General features: G+C 49.4%; 1 protein-coding gene across 25 annotated transcripts in view; it reads right to left on the bottom strand.

Annotated features, from left to right (window-relative positions):
- Window positions 1-1,718: 1,718 nt before the first annotated feature.
- Window positions 1,719-17,489, bottom strand: part of OBSCN (obscurin, cytoskeletal calmodulin and titin-interacting RhoGEF) — a 622,289-nt gene continuing 606,518 nt past the window's right edge. For all 25 annotated transcript variants that reach the window (XM_040431714.1, XM_040431713.1, XM_040431717.1 and 22 more), the window contains 6 exons: window positions 13,964-14,048; window positions 13,583-13,822; window positions 11,521-11,744; window positions 5,796-5,871; window positions 5,517-5,654; window positions 1,719-2,583 (listed from right to left, as the gene is read on the bottom strand). In XM_040431714.1, the coding sequence (XP_040287648.1) occupies window positions 2,409-2,583; window positions 5,517-5,654; window positions 5,796-5,871; window positions 11,521-11,744; window positions 13,583-13,822; window positions 13,964-14,048 (938 nt within the window). In that variant the 3' untranslated portion in view covers window positions 1,719-2,408. The remainder of the gene's footprint in view (window positions 2,584-5,516; window positions 5,655-5,795; window positions 5,872-11,520; window positions 11,745-13,582; window positions 13,823-13,963; window positions 14,049-17,489) is intronic.

Consider the following 17,489-nt stretch of genomic DNA (forward strand, 5'->3'; position numbering starts at 1 on the left):
CAGTATCATCTCCCTCCACCCTCTCACAGCACACAATGAGAAATACTGCAGCTTCATCTCCCTCCTCCCTCTCACAGCACACAATGAGAAATACTGCAGCATCATCTCCCTCCTCCCTCTCACAGCGCACAATGAGAAATACTGCAGCATCACCCCCCTCCTCCCTCTCACAGCACACAATGAGAAATCCTGCAGCATCACCCCTCTCCTCCCTCTCACAGTACACAATGAGAAATACTACAGCTTCATCTCCCTCCTCCCTCTCACAGCGCACAATGAGAAATACTGCAGCATCATCCCCCTCCTCCCTCTCACAGCACACAATGAGAAATCCTGCAGCATCACCCCTCTCCTCCCTCTCACAGCACACAATGAGAAATACTGCAGCATCATCTCCCTCCTCCCTCTCACAGCACACAATGAGAAATACTGCAGCTTCATCTCCTCCTCCCTCTCACAGCACACAATAAGAAATACTGCAGCATCACCCCCCTCCTCCCTCTCACAGCACACAATGAGAAATACTGCAGCTTCATCTCCCTCCTCCCTCTCACAGCACACAATGAGAAATCCTGCAGCATCACCCCCCTCCTCCCTCTCACAGCACACAATGAGAAATACTACAGCTTCATCTCCCTCCTCCCTCTCACAGCACATAATGAGAAATACTGCAGCATCACCCCCCTCCTCCCTCTCACAGCACACAATGAGAAATACTGCAGCTTCATCTCCTCCTCCCTCTCACAGTACATAATGAGAAATACTGCAGCATCACCCCCCTCCTCCCTCTCACAGCACACAATGAGAAATACTGCAGCTTTATCCCCCTCCTTCCTCTCACAGCACATAATGAGAAATACTGCAGCATCACCCCCCTCCTCCCTCTCACAGCACACAATGAGAAATACTGCAGCTTCATCTCCTCCTCCCTCTCACAGCACACAATGAGAAATACTGCAGCTTCATCTCCCTCCTCCCTCTCACAGTGCACAATGAGAAATCCTGCAGCATCACCCCCCTCCTCCCTCTCACAGCACACAATGAGAAATACTGCAGCTTTATCCCCCTCCTTCCTCTCACAGCACACAATGAGAAATACTGCAGCATCACCCCCCTCCTCCCTCTCACAGCACACAATGAGAAATACTGCAGCTTCATCTCCCTCCTCCCTCTCACAGCGCACAATGAGAAATACTGCAGCATCATCCCTCTCCTCCCTCTCACAGCACACAATGAGAAATACTGCAGCATCATCCCCCTCCTCCCTCTCACAGCACACAATGAGAAATCCTGCAGCATCACCCCTCTCCTCCCTCTCACAGCACACAATGAGAAATACTGCAGCATCATCTCCCTCCTCCCTCTCACAGCACACAATGAGAAATACTGCAGCTTCATCTCCCTCCTCCCTCTCACAGCGCACAATGAGAAATACTGCAGCATCATCCCCCTCCTCCCTCTCACAGCACACAATGAGAAATCCTGCAGCATCACCCCTCTCCTCCCTCTCACAGCACACAATGAGAAATACTGCAGCATCACCCTCCTCCTCCCTCTCACAGCACACAATGAGAAATACTGCAGCTTCATCTCCCTCCTCCCTCTCACAGCACATTGACACTGAATGATATCCTGCCGGAGGTGGGACTTTCTCCACATGCTGATACTGACAGATTTCTCTAAGTTTTAGTTGCATAAATCATGATCTGATTGTCAAATTACTTCTCAAATCTTTATTGAAAAAAGGTCAAACAGACAAATCTGACAACAGTAAAACAGTTATAAATGTGACTCCAAGTGACCAAAGGTAAAAATCTGTTCCCTTAACTATAATAATGAAGACAGACATTAATCCTGGAAACGGCAGACAGTCCCTCAGCGAGCGCAGTGGGTGGAGCTAGGAGTGACCTCTTCACAACCGCCAGCGTAATCATCACAACATCCACGCTGCTGCGATCCGCAATAGGCGGAGCCGCGAGGGCGTGTGCCATGTTCCCCGTCTCATTCCGGCTCCGACAAAAACAGTTAATAAACGTTTACATAGAAACTCCACGCGGTAAAGGTTACGTCCTATCATCTACACCATATAAAGATTATGTCTAATGTGGGAGAGCTCCGCACACCGGGTGGAGGGCTGAACCACCCCACTCCTGATGACTAGAGCCGCCCAGGAAGAGATCGGGGAGCAACTCAGGCAGGCCCCGCCCCCGCACAGGCCCCTCCTTATAACAGGCACGGCAACGTAGAAAACAAAAGAGGGGGGGGGGTCTTGGAGATAAGAGGGTAGAGGTAATGACAGGGCCCTGCTATCCCCAGATATGGCCTGCTGGTAGAAGGGGGCGCTGTACACAGAGTCTGTTGTGCCGGTGCAGCGACTTTCCACAGAGACACAAGACACAGGACTGAGGTCACTGGATCTTTTGCGCTGCCGCCCGCCGTGCCTCTTCTGCCCGTTTCCTCCTCTCAAGTAGGAAGTGCCTTAGTTTTGTGCTGGGAAATATGACCGGTGGCTCCTGTAACGTGGCCAGTCCAGCTTCCTGCAGCCACGGCATCTTCAGACAGTCAGAGGCAGAGGGGCGCCCCCTGGTGGAGACAAGCAGGAAAAATATTACTGCAAATATGGATGAAAAAATGGAGATTAGAGAAACAAGATACATAATTCACATTTCTAAATTTACTTAGCTGTAATAATGGCTTAGAGTCCGTACAATAATCCACGGCGCAGAGCCCGTATAATAACTCCCGGCGCAGAGTCCGTACAATAATCCACGGTGCAGAGCCCGTATAATAACTCCCGACACAGAGTCCGTACAATAATCCACGGCGCAGAGCCCGTATAATAACTCCCGACACAGAGTCCGTACAATAACTCCCGGTGCAGAGCCCGTATAATAACTCCCGACACAGAGTCCGTATAATAACGCTGGGTGCAGAGCCCGTATAATAACTCTGGGTGCAGAGCCTGTATAATAACTCCCGACACAGAGTCCGTATAATAACGCTGGGTGCAGAGCCCGTATAATAACTCCCGGCGCAGAGCCCGTATAATAACTCCCGGGCGCAGAGCCCGTATAATAACTCCCGGCACAGAGTCCGTACAATAACTCCCGGTGCAGAGCCCGTATAATAACTCCCGACACAGAGTCCGTATAATAACTCTGGGCGCAGAGCCCGTATAATAACTCTGGGTGCAGAGCCTGTATAATAACTCCCGACACAGAGTCCGTATAATAACGCTGGGTGCAGAGCCCGTATAATAACTCCCGGCGCAGAGCCCGTATAATAACTCCCGGGCGCAGAGCCCGTATAATAACTCCCGGCACAGAGTCTGTATAATAACTCCCGGGTGCAGAGCCCGTATAATAACCCCCGGCGCAGAGCCCGTATAATAACTCCCGGCGCAGAGCCCGTATAATAACTCCCGGCACAGAGTCTGTATAATAACTCCCGGGCGCAGAGCCCGTATAATAACTCCCGGCACAGAGTCTGTATAATAACTCCCGACACAGAGCCCGTATAATAACTCTGGGTGCAGAGCCCATATAATAACTCCCGACACAGAGCCCGTATAATAACGCTGGGTGCAGAGTCCGTATAATAACTCCCGGCGCAGAGCCCGTATAATAACGCTGGGTGCAGAGCCCATATAATAACTCCCGACACAGAGCCCGTATAATAACGCTGGGTGCAGAGTCCGTATAATAACTCCCGGCGCAGAGCCTGTATAATAACTCCCGGCACAGAGCCCGTATAATAACTCCCGGCGCAGAGTCCGTATAATAACTCTGGGTGCAGAGCCCGTATAATAACTCCCGACACAGAGCCCGCATAATAACCCCCGGTGCAGAGTCCGTATAATAACTCTGGGTGCAGAGCCCGTATAATAACTCCCGGGCGCAGAGCCCGTATAATAACTCCCGGCACAGAGTCTGTATAATAACTCCCGGCACAGAACCTGTATAATAACTCCCGGCGCAGAGCCCGTATAATAACTCCCGGGCGCAGAGCCCGTATAATAACTCCCGGCACAGAGTCTGTATAATAACTCCCGGCACAGAACCTGTATAATAACTCCCGGCGCAGAGTCCGTATAATAACGCTGGGTGCAGAGCCCATATAATAACTCCCGACACAGAGCCCGTATAATAACGCTGGGTGCAGAGTCCGTATAATAACTCCCGGCGCAGAGCCCGTATAATAACGCTGGGTGCAGAGCCCATATAATAACTCCCGGCGCAGAGCCCGTATAATAACTCTGGGTGCAGAGCCTGTATAATAACTCCCGGCGCAGAGCCCGTATAATAACGCTGGGTGCAGAGTCCGTATAATAACTCCCGGCGCAGAGCCTGTATAATAACTCTGGGTGCAGAGCCTGTATAATAACTCCCGACACAGAGCCCGTATAATAACGCTGGGTGCAGAGCCCGTATAATAACTCCCGACACAGAGTCCGTATAATAACGCTGGGTGCAGAGCCCGTATAATAACTCCCGGCGCAGAGCCCGCATAATAACTCCGGTATCAGAGTCCGTATAATTACTCCGGTATCAGAGTCCGTATAATAACTCTGGGTGCAGAGCCCGCATAATAACCCCCAGCGCAGAGTCCGTATAATAACTCTGGGCGCAGAGCCCGTATAATAACTCTGGGTGCAGAGCCTGTATAATAACTCCCGGCGCAGAGCCCGTATAATAACTTCGGGTGCAGAGTCCGTATAATAACCCCCGGCGCAGAGTCCGTATAATAACCCCCGGCGCAGAGTCCGTATAATAACCCCCGGCGCAGAGCCCGTATAATAACTCCCGGTGCAGAGCCCGTATAATAACTCCCGCCACAGCGTCCGTACAATAATCCACGGCGCAGAGCCCGTATAATAACTCTGGGTGCAGAGTCCGTATAATAACTCTGGGTGCAGAGTCCGTATAATAACTCCCAGCGCAGAGCCCGTATAATAACTCCCGGCGCAGAGGCCGTATAATAACTCCCAGCGCAGAGCCCGTATAATAATAACTCCCGGCGCAGAGCCCGTATAATAACTTCGGGTGCAGAGTCCGTATAATAACCCCCGGCGCAGAGCCCGTATAATAACTCCCGGCGCAGAGCCCGTATAATAACTCCCGGCGCAGAGTCCGTATAATAATAACTCCCGGCGCAGAGTCCGTATAATAACTCCCGACGCAGAGCCCGTATAATAATAACTCCCGGCGCAGAGTCCGTATAATAACTCCCGGCGCAGAGTCCGTATAATAACTTCCGGCGCAGAGTCCGTATAATAACCCCCGGCGCAGAGTCCGTATAATAACCCCCGGCGCAGAGCCCGTATAATAACCCCCGGCGCAGAGTCTGTATAATAACTCCCGGCGCAGAGCCCGTATAATAACTCCCGGCGCAGAGTCCGTATAATAACTCCCGGCGCAGAGTCCGTATAATAACCCCCGGCGCAGAGCCCGTATAATAACCCCCGGCGCAGAGTCCGTATGATAACTCCGATCACAGGGAATGGAAGAGGGTCATACCAGGGATTTGCCCACAACGCGCTCTGTAGAAAACGCACGGCTCCTCCAGACAACCCAGCGTAGCAGCGACCAAATCTGACCAGTCCCTTCTTTATCTCCGGCCCTGGATCACAGCTGAAGGGAAGCTCCGCACTCAACCTGGGAGACAGACGGGAAGAGCTGTTATCAGCCATGTCACTCCACCAATGCTGTACATGTGTGTATGGGGCCGTACCGATACGTCACATGTAGTGTGCACACTAGGCCGTGCACAGAGGAGCAGAGCGGGGTTACACTCACATGATAAACGCTGTGATCCCCACTGCCCAGATATCGGTGGGAGGAATCACCCCCTGCCCCTCCAGGAGCTCCGGAGCTGAGAAGAGAAAAGATCCTACATCAAAAACAGAGAATGACGACCCAAGCGGAACATTCAAGCCTGACTTTGACCCCATCCATGAACCCAAACCTGACCCAGAACCGAAAGCTGCCCATGGATGAGCCTGACCCCAACCATGTTCTTGATCCTGAATAGACACTGACCATGAACCCAAACCTAAACTTAGACCTGGACTTGACTCCACCCCTGAACTCAAACCTAAACCTTACTCAGATCCTAAAGCATACTCCCACCATGAGCCCTGAAACCAAACTTAAACCAGCCTCCACAGATACAGATAGGACCAACCACTGGACCTGTAGGTATACTATATATCACTCTGCTCAGCTCCTCCTGCTCTATAACCTGCTGTATACAGATAGGACCAACCACTGGACTCGTATGTATACTATATATCACTCTGCTCAGCTCCTCCTGCTCTGTAACCTGCTGTATACAGATAGGACCAACCACTGGACTTGTAGGTATACTATACATCACTCTGCTCAGCTCCTCCTGCTCTATAACCTGCTGTATACAGATAGGACCAACCACTGGACTTGTAGGTATACTATAAATGGAGGGAGAGCAGGTATGACTGGGACGACACTCATGAGATTGAGCAGGACCTGGTCCACCTGGTGACCCGGGAGATGGAGCTGGAACAGGGCTACCAGCAGCTGTTCCACGCCAGTGAGAAGGCTCAGCAGGACAGTAAGGTGACAAACCCAGTCTCCATTCCCCAGTGGCAGTGTGAAGTGCAGGGAGAGGAGAGCAGCGTCCTCCCTCCCCAGCGGCAGGCTGAGGTACAGGGGGCAGAGGTAGTTGTTCCTGCCCCCCAGCAGCAGAGTGATATGCCGGGAAGGCAGTGTGAAATGCAGGGAAAGGAGAGCAGTGTCCTCCCTCCCCAGCGGCAGGCTGAGTTACAGGGGGCAGAGGTAGTTGTTCCTGCCCCCCAGCAGCAGAGTGATATGCCGGGAAGGCAGTGTGAAATGCAGGGAGAGGAGAGCAGCGTCCTCCCTCCCCAGCGGCAGGCTGAGTTACAGGGGGCAGAGGTAGTTGTTCCTGCCCGCCAGCAGCAGCATGATTTTTTGGGAATTGGGAGCCCAGTCTCCATTCCCCAGCGGCCGTATGAATTATTGGGGATTGGGAGCCCAGTCTCCTTTCCCCAGCGGCAGGCGGAGTTACAGGGGGCAGAGACAGTCGGTCCTGTCCCCCAGCGGCAGAGTGTCCAGCAGGGAATAGAGAGCCCAGTCTCCTTTCCCCAGCAGCAGGACACTGTATTGGGAGCGGAGACGGTCGGTCGCCCTCCCTAGCGGCTGGAAGTATGTATGGGAGAGGAGCTCGTTACCCCCTCTCCCCAGCGGCAGCTTAACGCACCAGGGGGAGACAGTAAAACCCACAACCGTTCAGATGGGACCGTGGTCTCTGCACTTACAGCACAGGGGGTAGAGACAGTCGGTCTCCCCCTCCAACAACCAGGCTCCAACCAGGCTTCTTCCGTGGTAGCGCTGGCACCAGGGCAGAGTACCGCTGATACCTGCCCACAAAGCAACCTCCACTCCAAGCCAGGGAGCAACACAGAGACCGAGAGTACCAGCTTCCAACATAACCTTGGTGGACTCACTGGACAGAGACAGGCTACTAAAGTCAACAGGTCCAGTATTTGGTTGTGGGTGGGCTGCCAGACTAACTCAGGTACCGACCGGCGTGAGGTCAGGTACCTGGTTAGTCTTCCTGGGGGGGGGAGATGTGTGGCGAAACCGACCTCGCCACTGGGTTTTGGAGAGGACTGGCTGCTGGCCTCTTGCCCCAGGATTATGGGCCATATACTAACTTTTAAACCCCTGAACCTATTCAAGTGAGTTTTGGATAGGTTTGTACCCAAGTTATACTGTTTAAATTAATGTAAGTTATATGTATGGCCAATGTAAACTCACAAAGTTGTAACAATTTATAATAAGTGTAACTTGTCAGCTTGGGAGGAAAATGCTGGGTGTGTTTCTATTGTGCCATTGTCCCATTGTGTGTTTAAATGGTGATGTCTGTTCTGTTGTCCTCACATGTGTATTGGCGATCTCCCTTTGTCCTCAGAGATAATTGGATTGCTCCTCAGGTTGTCTCCGGGACAGAGAGGAGGAGACCATGATGCATTGTGGGGATATGTTGTATTTGTCCTATGTCACAGTCTTCATTCTGGTCCTCTGGGGGCGTGAATGATTGGTTGCTGTAGTTACATTGTATGTGTTGTAAATTACTGATTGGTTGTATTTCAAACCCCTGTGGGCAGTACTATGTTTGTGGTTTATGAATAAAAGAGGCTGTACGTGAAGTACAGTCAGACCACTGCTTGACCCTCAACACGGAGCCTTGTCTCGTTATTGGGGGGATCCGCTGTATGCTGTTAGAGACTGATTGCCAGGAGTGTAAGCTGATTCCTGTTCGTCTGCTAGCAGCTATTCGTGAGGTTCCAGTTTGGAGTGCTACTTTGTATCCAGTTCGGGAGTTTGGTGTTCTGCAGTAGCTGTGCCTGTCTCTCAGAAAGGGGCTTATCGCCTAAACGGATTTTAACCCCTTGTCTGCGGAAACGGTCTGTTACACTATATATCACTCTGCTCAGCTCCTCCTGCTCTGTAACCTGCTGTATACAGATAGGACCAACCACTGGACTTGTAGGTATACTATATATCACTCTGCTCAGCTCCTACTGCTCTATAACCTGTCGTATACAGATAGGACCAACCACTGGACCTGTAGGTATACTATATATCACTCTGCTCAGCTCCTCCTGCTCTGTAACCTGCTGTATACAGATAGGACCAACCACTGGACCTGTAGGTATACTATATATCACTCTGCTCAGCTCCTCCTGCTCTATAACCTGCAGTATACATATAGGGCCAACCACTGGACTCGTATGTATACTATATATCACTCTGCTCAGCTCCTCCTGCTCTGTAACCTGCAGTATACAGATAGGACCAACCACTGGACTCGTATGTATACTATATATCACTCTGCTCAGCTCCTCCTGCTCTATAACCTGCTGTATACAGATAGGACCAACCACTGGACTCGTATGTATACTATATATCACTCTGCTTAGCTCCTCCTGATCTATAACCTGCTGTATACAGATAGGACCAACCACTGGACTTGTAGGTATACTATATATCACTCTGCTCAGCTCCTCCTGCTCTATAACCTGCTGTATACAGATAGGACCAACCACTGGACCTGTAGGTATACTATATATCACTCTGCTCAGCTCCTCCTGCTCTATAACCTGCTGTATACAGATAGGACCAACCACTGGACCTGTATGTATACTATATATCACTCTGCTCAGCTCCTCCTGCTCTATAACCTGCTGTATACAGATAGGACCAACCACTGGACCTGTAGGTATAATATATATCACTCTGCTCAGCTCCTCCTGCTCTATAACCTGCAGTATACATATAGGACCAACCACTGGAACTGTAGGTATAATATATATCACTCTGCTCAGCTCCTCCTGCTCTATAACCTGCTGTATACAGATAGGACCAACCACTGTACTCGTAGGTATACAATATATCACTCTGCTCAGCTCCTCCTGCTCTATAACCTGCTGTATACAGATAGGACCAACCACTGGACTTGTAGGTATACTATATATCACTCTGCTCAGCTCCTCCTGCTCTATTACCTGCTGTATACAGATAGGACCAACCACTGGACCTGTAGGTATACTATATATCACTCTGCTCAGCTCCTCCTGCTCTATAACCTGCTGTATACAGATAGGACCAACCACTGGACCTGTAGGTATACTATATATCACTCTGCTCAGCTCCTCCTGCTCTATAACCTGCTGTATACAGATAGGACCAACCACTGGACCTGTAGGTATACTATATATCACTCTGCTCAGCTCCTCCTGCTCTATAACCTGCTGTATACAGATAGGACCAACCACTGGACCTGTAGGTATAATATATATCACTATGCTCAGCTCCTCCTGCTCTATAACCTGCTGTATACATATAGGACCAACCACTGGACTCGTATGTATAATATATATCACTCTGCTCAGCTCCTCCTGCTCTATAACCTGCTGTATACAGATAGGACCAACCACTGGACCTGTAGGTATACAATATATCACTCTGCTCAGCTCCTCCTGCTCTATAACCTGCTGTATACAGATAGGACCAACCACTGGACTTGTAGGTATACTATAGATCACTCTGCTCAGCTCCTCCTGCTCTATTACCTGCTGTATACAGATAGGACCAACCACTGGACCTGTAGGTATACTATATATCACTCTGCTCAGCTCCTCCTGCTCTATAACCTGCTGTATACAGATAGGACCAACCACTGGACTTGTAGGTATACTATATATCACTCTGCTCAGCTCCTCCTGCTCTATAACCTGCTGTATACAGATAGGACCAACCATTGGACCTGTAGGTATACTATATATCACTCTGCTCAGCTCCTCCTGCTCTATAACCTGCTGTATACAGATAGGACCAACCACTGGACCTGTAGGTATACTATATATCACTCTGCTCAGCTCCTCCTGCTCTATAACCTGCTGTATACAGATAGGACCAACCACTGGACCTGTAGGTATAATATATATCACTCTGCTCAGCTCCTCCTGCTCTATAACCTGCAGTATACAGATAGGACCAACCACTGGAACTGTAGGTATACTATATATCACTCTGCTCAGCTCCTCCTGCTCTATAACCTGCTGTATACAGATAGGACCAACCACTGGACCTGTAGGTATAATATATATCACTCTGCTCAGCTCCTCCTGCTCTATAACATGCATTGTATGACCAGACTCCATGTACAAGGTGCTCTGTTCCCTTTAACTCAACCTCTAAATCTAACATTAAACCTACAATAAATCTAAACATAAAATTTACCTCTAGGAATGACTGACCCCTGACCTCTAAGAATGACTGACCCCTGACCTCTAAGAATGACTGACCCCTGACCTCTAAGAATGACTGACCTCTAAGAATGACTGACCCCTGACCTCTAAGAATGTCTGACCTCTAAGAATGACTGACCTCTGAGAATGACTGATCCTTGACTTCTAAGAATGACTGACCTCTAAGAATGACTGACCCCTGACCTCTAAGAATGACTGACCGCTGACCTCTAAGAATGACTGACCTCTAAGAATGACTGACCCCTGACCTCTAAGAATGTCTGACCTCTAAGAATGTCTGACCTCTAAGAATGACTGACCTCTGAGAATGACTGATCCTTGACTTCTAAGAATGACTGACCTCTAAGAATGACTGACCCCTGACCTCTAAGAATGACTGACCCCTGACCTCTAAGAATGACTGACCTCTAAGAATGACTGACCCCTGACCTCTAAGAATGACTGACCTCTGAGAATGACTGATCCTTGACTTCTAAGAATGACTGACCTCTGACCTCTAAGAATGACTGACCCTGACCCAAAATTCTAACGGCCTCATGTCACGTTTTATAAATTTAACCCCAAACTTTGGTCCTAACTAAACTTGGCATTAACCCCTACACCTAACTGACCCCTGCCCATAGGTTTCACCCCTCAGTCTGACCCCCGTATTTGGGGTGACATGGCAGGGACACATTCCTGGGTATTACCAGTCGTCTCTATGAAGTCCATGTATCTCCGGGGGGTGATCACTCTGTCAGGGAAGTAGTACTGTGCCTCTCCGAAGTCCAGGATCTTCAGCAGCTTGTGCTCGGTGACCAGGATGTTTTCGGACCTCAGGTCCAGGTGCAGGATTTGCTTGTCGTGCAGGAATTCCACCGCACTGAGGATCTGCCAGAGGTAATCCCGGACGTCCAGCTCTGAGTATGAGGCCCTGGAGGAAGAAGCGCAGAGGCTACAACAGCCTGTAGACACACAGGACACACCAGACCGGCTCTGAGGTGTGATACGTATCATATTGTTATGGACAATGGTTGTGGAGCCACTGCACCAACTAACCAGTTTGAGTTTGGGCTATTCCTGAGGGCATTATCCTGGCAGCCGCTGGTTTTCACCTTTTAAACCCTATAAAGGGATCTGGTCCATGCTGCAGCAGAGCCATTGGGCTGCTACTTCTTGGAATAGTCCCAGTATAGTTGGCAGCTGAAACACTGGGTCAGAATCACCATTGCAGGGCAATGGAAGCACAGGCAGGATCACAGATGGAACCAGGAAAGGACAGACAGAACACAAAATCCATGGAGCAGACTGCCGGACACAGTTCAGACATAACAGATACATGTACAGAAGCTTAGAGAGAAGGAACAGGCACAGAACTCTAAGGCACAGATCAGACACACACAAAGCAGATCCAGAAACTTCGCAAGGCAGATCAGACAAGAACTAGAACTTAGAAACCCATCGGCTAACAGAACTAGGCCAGGATTCAAACCACACATGGAACAGACTCAAGAGCATGGCAAACAGAGCTAGGACAAACTTCAGGCAGGCACAGGCAAAATCCACGAAACAGACATCACAGACCCCTGCTCCTCTTCTAACCGAGCTGCATCGGCAGAAAAGGCTTCAATTGTCACGGCGGCAGTATCGGAATTGGACCTCAGCTGATTGGTGAAGGGTAGTCTTCTCTGATGAGTCACATATTCTGTTTCATGGAACAGATGGATGTTGGCATGTCAGGCGAGAGACATCAGAGAACAAACACCCTGCAGCTATTGCTGGAAGAACCAAGCTGGTGGGGGCAGGGCTATTGTCTAGGGAAGGTTTTTGTGGCATTCATCAATGTGGAAGGCGCTCTCAGCCAATTTGGGTATGAATCCATCCTTGCAGATCATGTACACCCATACATGCTGATTGTCTACCCTGGGGCGCATTGGATCTTCCAGCAAGACAATGTGACATGTCCGACATTGGTTGGAAGAGCATGACCAAGACTTCCAAGAGCGACCCAGGCCCACCAATTTCCCAGACCTGAACTCAACTGAGGATCTGTGGGACCACCTCGATGGTCTCCCCCCTCCAGCAGTTGTGGGGTGCTCTGCAGTCAGCGTGGCTCCACCTACCTGTGACAACCTCCCAGGATCTTACTGAGTCACTCCCCGCCCCTCTAGCTGCTGTCTGTGCTGCACATTAGGGGGTGGACAGGATAATAGGACTTGACGTGTCTATGACACAGTATGTTTTATGTATATGACGTGTGATATGTATCATACATGTGATATGTGCTGAAGGTTTGTGTATTAGGAAGGATTCACGTGTGGCTGAGAATCCAATGGAAAAATCCTCGGCTGTTTTTGCTGCATTTTCTGCAACAAAACAGCATGCATTACATGCGGTTTTTGCCACGGGAAAGCTAACAAAGGTCTCTCTCTGCGGGGGAAATCAGCAGTATAAATTCACAAGCTGCAGATATCGAATCCGCACTGCAGCTCAATTTACACTGCGGTTTTTGAACGCAGCGTGTGGATGACAATTCAGAAATTCTTATCCATTTTGGCTGGTTCCGTACAATGCAGCGGATTCGCAGCATGAGAATCTGCAAGTCAAATTTGCAGCTAGTCAATCATGTGTGAACCCGGCCTAAATCTGCAAACTAAACCTGTCCACAACTGCTTAGGATTTGTGGCCCTCCAGTGGCCTGTGCTGGCACTGCAGTTTGTGGTAATTATCACACTGGTTGTTAGCTCCTCGGTCCGGCTTCGTGTTCATTACCCAGCGGACAGGCATTGCAGCAGCTGCCGCCCCTCGCACAGCTCCAGGATGAGCACCAGGTTCTGTGGGCTGAGATACGCCGCGTGTAGCTGCACCACGTTGGTGTGATGAAGCTTCTTCAGGATCTGATACTCCAGGAGCGTCGCCTCCTTAGTCTCCTCCGTGTATGGGATCACCTTGGCAGCGAAGGGTCGTCCCGTCGACCTCTCTGTGCACAACCTCACGGTGCTGAACCGACCTCTGGAAAATACCAAAACCACTGTGACTGATTTGTCACTGGGTAACGAGTCGCCGAACAGAATCCTTTATATCTACAGGATGCGCCGACCACGGAAACATCCGATCTATGACATCATCAGAACATATAGCCGATCCTCTCACCTCCTTCCCTCCATCTGTAAATCCGCAGTGAATCCTTGCGCTGATGAATCCTGAGGCTCCAAAGCTCCAGATAACTGTCCATGTGCTGCAGGGAAATAACACAGTAGAAATGAGCAGATTTCTTGAAATTCGTTTTGGGTCTGATTTGACAAATTTTTCAAAAAGTTTATTGTACTCTTACACAAGGAAGACTGTTTAAAAGGCCGAGCAATGGCTGGAAGGCTATGCTGTAGTTGAGAAAAGCATGAAGATCTCTCTCCTGATTTGCCTAAAATTCATTGATAAGTTCCAAATTGATAGAATTAATTTTCTCATCTCGAGTATGTAAATATACACATATCTCCTTGTGCTTCATGGATCAATTTTCCTTAATTTTTTTTAATCCACTAAGTTTTGGTGGTAGCCTCAAACTGTTCAATTAGTGCTTATTTATAATAAGGTTTTTCCCCTGGTGGTAGCCTCAAACAGTTCAATCAGTGCTTATTCATAATAAGATTTTTCCCTGGTGGTAGCCTCAAACTGTTCAATCAGTGCTTATTCATAATAAGATTTTTCCCTGGTGGTAGCCTCAAACTGTTCAATCAGTGCTTATTCGTAATAAGATTTTTCCCTGGTGGTAGCCTCAAACTCTTCAATCAGTGCTTATTAATTATAATATGATCTTTTATGTATTGCTGTGCTTGTGTCCCCACATAATGCTTATTTGGAAAAGAGGCAAGCAAGCTAATCTCCTTTCCAAAAGGAAAGGAAAACTGAATGTCTCTTATCAGGAACCCAGCTCTCTCCGTGTAACTTCCCTTTTAGGGCACTTTCACACTAGCGTTATTCTTTTCCGGCGCTGAGTTCCGTCCTCGGGGCTCAATAGTGGAAAAGAACTGATCAGTTTTATCCCCATGCATTCTGAGTGGAGAGAAATCCGTTCAGGATGCATCAGGACGTCTTCAGTTCAGTCACTGTACAGTTTTTGGATGGAGAAAATAGCGCATTTTTCTCCATCCAATATTCCGGAACACTTGCCAGAATGCCGGATTCGGCATTATTTTTTATTGAAATGCATTAATGCCGGATCTGGTCTTAAGTGTTCCGGAAAAACGGATCTGGTTTTGCGGTCTACGCATGCGCAGACCTTTAAAAATGTGAAAAAGATAAATACCGGATCCGTTTTTCCAGATGACAACTGGAGAGACGGATCCAGTATTGCAATACATTTGTGAGACGGATCCGCATCCAGATCCGTCTACAAATGGTATCCGTTTGCATACAGATTGCCGGAACTGCCTGCCGGAATCCAGCGACGCTAGTGTGAAAGTACCCTTACAAAGCTGAGCAGAGAAAATTTGCTTGGCTGCCTGAGAGGCCTTGGTTGGGGTAGTACTTCTACTAATGGAGGGCTCAGAGTATGCATGAGGAGTATCGTAGGTCAGTCAACACTCCTCTGGGTTTCTGGGGAAAATATGTGAAAATTAGAACATCTAACATCTGCTGGCATCAAATAGGCTTAGGAAAGCTAATCTGAATATCTTTCCCAGAAACCCACAGGGGCATTGCCTGGACGACAACACTCTCCACACATACTGGGCATACTAGGCGGTCTCCATAATGAGAAAGAGTGCCCCCAGGCAAGGTATAGATATATATATATATATTGCCCAGAAACCCAGAGTAGCTACTATTTTCTCTCTCCTTTTGAAACGAATTACAAACATTTCAGGTTTGTTACAATCCAAACTATTTTGGAAATTATGAAGCTGTTGAATTGATTCACTCATCGTTAAGACAAAGAGAATATGAACGATTACTCTCTGTTAACAGTCATTTGAGGCTGTATCCACTCTGCCTGACCAAAAATCTAGAAGACAAGGAAGAGATGCATGCTGCTATAGCAGGCTCTGTCCTAATGTCAGAAAGAAGAGAGGGGAGGAATGCCACTGCAGCCATTTTCTTGTCCCCGTGAGAGGAAGGGGATTCAGCTGCAGCAGGTTTTGCCCATGTAAGAGCGAAGGATAAGAGGGGGATGCAGCTGCAGCCGATTCTGTATCTGTGAGAGAAAGGAATAGGAGGGTAATGCAGCTGCAGCAGGTTCTGTCCCTGTGAAATGAAGGTATAGGAGGGGGATGCAGCTGCAGCAGTTTCTGTCCCTGTGAAATGAAGGTATAGGAGGGGGATGCAGCTGCAGCAGGTTCTGTCCCTGTGAAATGAAGGTATAGGAGGGGGATGCAGCTGCAGCAGGTTCTGTATCTGTGAGAGAAAGGAATAGGAGGGTAATGCAGCTGCAGCAGGTTCTGTCCCTGTGAAATGAAGGTATAGGAGGGGGATGCAGCTGCAGCAGGTTCTGTCCCTGTGAAATGAAGGTATAGGAGGGGGATGCAGCTGCAGCAGGTTCTGTCACTGTGAAATGAAGGTATAGGAGGAGGATGCAGCTGCAGCAGGTTCTGTCCCTGTGAAATGAAGGTATAGGAGGGGGATGCAGCTGCAGCAGGTTCTGTCCCTGTGAAATGAAGGTATTGGAGGGGGATGCAGCTGAAGCAAGTTCTGTCCCTGTGAAATGAAGGTATAGGAGGGGGATGCAGCTGCAGCAGGTTCTGTCCCTGTAAAATGAAGGTATAGGAGGGGGAGGCAGCTGAAGCAGGTTCTGTCCCTGTGAAATGAAGGTATAGGAGGGGGATGCAGCTGCAGCAGGTTCTGTCCCTGTGAAGCGAAGGTATAGGAGGGGGATGCAGCTGAAGCAGGTTCTGTTCCTGTGAAATGAAGGTATAGGAGGGGGATGCAGCTGAAGCAGGTTCTGTCCCTGTGAAATGAAGGTATAGGAGGGGGATGCAGCTGCAGCAGGTTCTGTCCCTGTGAAGCGAAGGTATAGGAGGGGGATGCAGCTGAAGCAGGTTCTGTCCCTGTGAAATGAAGGTATAGGAGGGGGATGCCACTCTGCCTGACCAAAAATCTAGAAGACAAGGAAGAGATGCATGCTGAGGAGGGGAATGCCACTGCAGAAATTTTCTTGTCCCTGTGAGAGGAAGGGGATTCAGCTGCAGCAGTTTCAGTCCATGTAAGGGGAAGAGATAGTAGGGAGATGCAGCTACAGTGGGTACTGTCCCTTTTAGGGGGGTGTGGGGTGGAAGAATTCAGTTATGGCAGGATCTGTCCCTGTGAGAGGCAGGGGAAGGGGATAAAGCTGCAGCAGGTTATGCCCCTGTAGGAGTGAGGGGAGGAGGGGGATACAGCTGCAGCAGGTTCTCTCCCTGTGAGAGGGAGGTGAGGGGGATACAGCTGTAGCAGGTTCTGTCACTGTGATGGGGGGGGGGAGTAGGGGAATACAGTTAAAGCAGGTTCTGTTCCTGTCAGATGGAAGGAGATGTAAGGACAGCTGCAGTTGGTTCAGTCCCTGTGAGAGGAGAGGAGGGGAACACAGCTGCAGCAGGCTATGTTACTGCAAGAGGGAAAGGAGAGGAATACAGCTGCAGCAGGTTCTGTCTCTTGTGAGGAGGGTGGGGCGGAAGAATGCAGCAATATAAGTTTTTGTCCCTGAGGG

This window comes from Bufo bufo, chromosome 5 (genome assembly GCF_905171765.1).
Source record: "Bufo bufo chromosome 5, aBufBuf1.1, whole genome shotgun sequence".
In the NCBI taxonomy this organism is placed as follows: domain Eukaryota; kingdom Metazoa; phylum Chordata; class Amphibia; order Anura; family Bufonidae; genus Bufo; species Bufo bufo.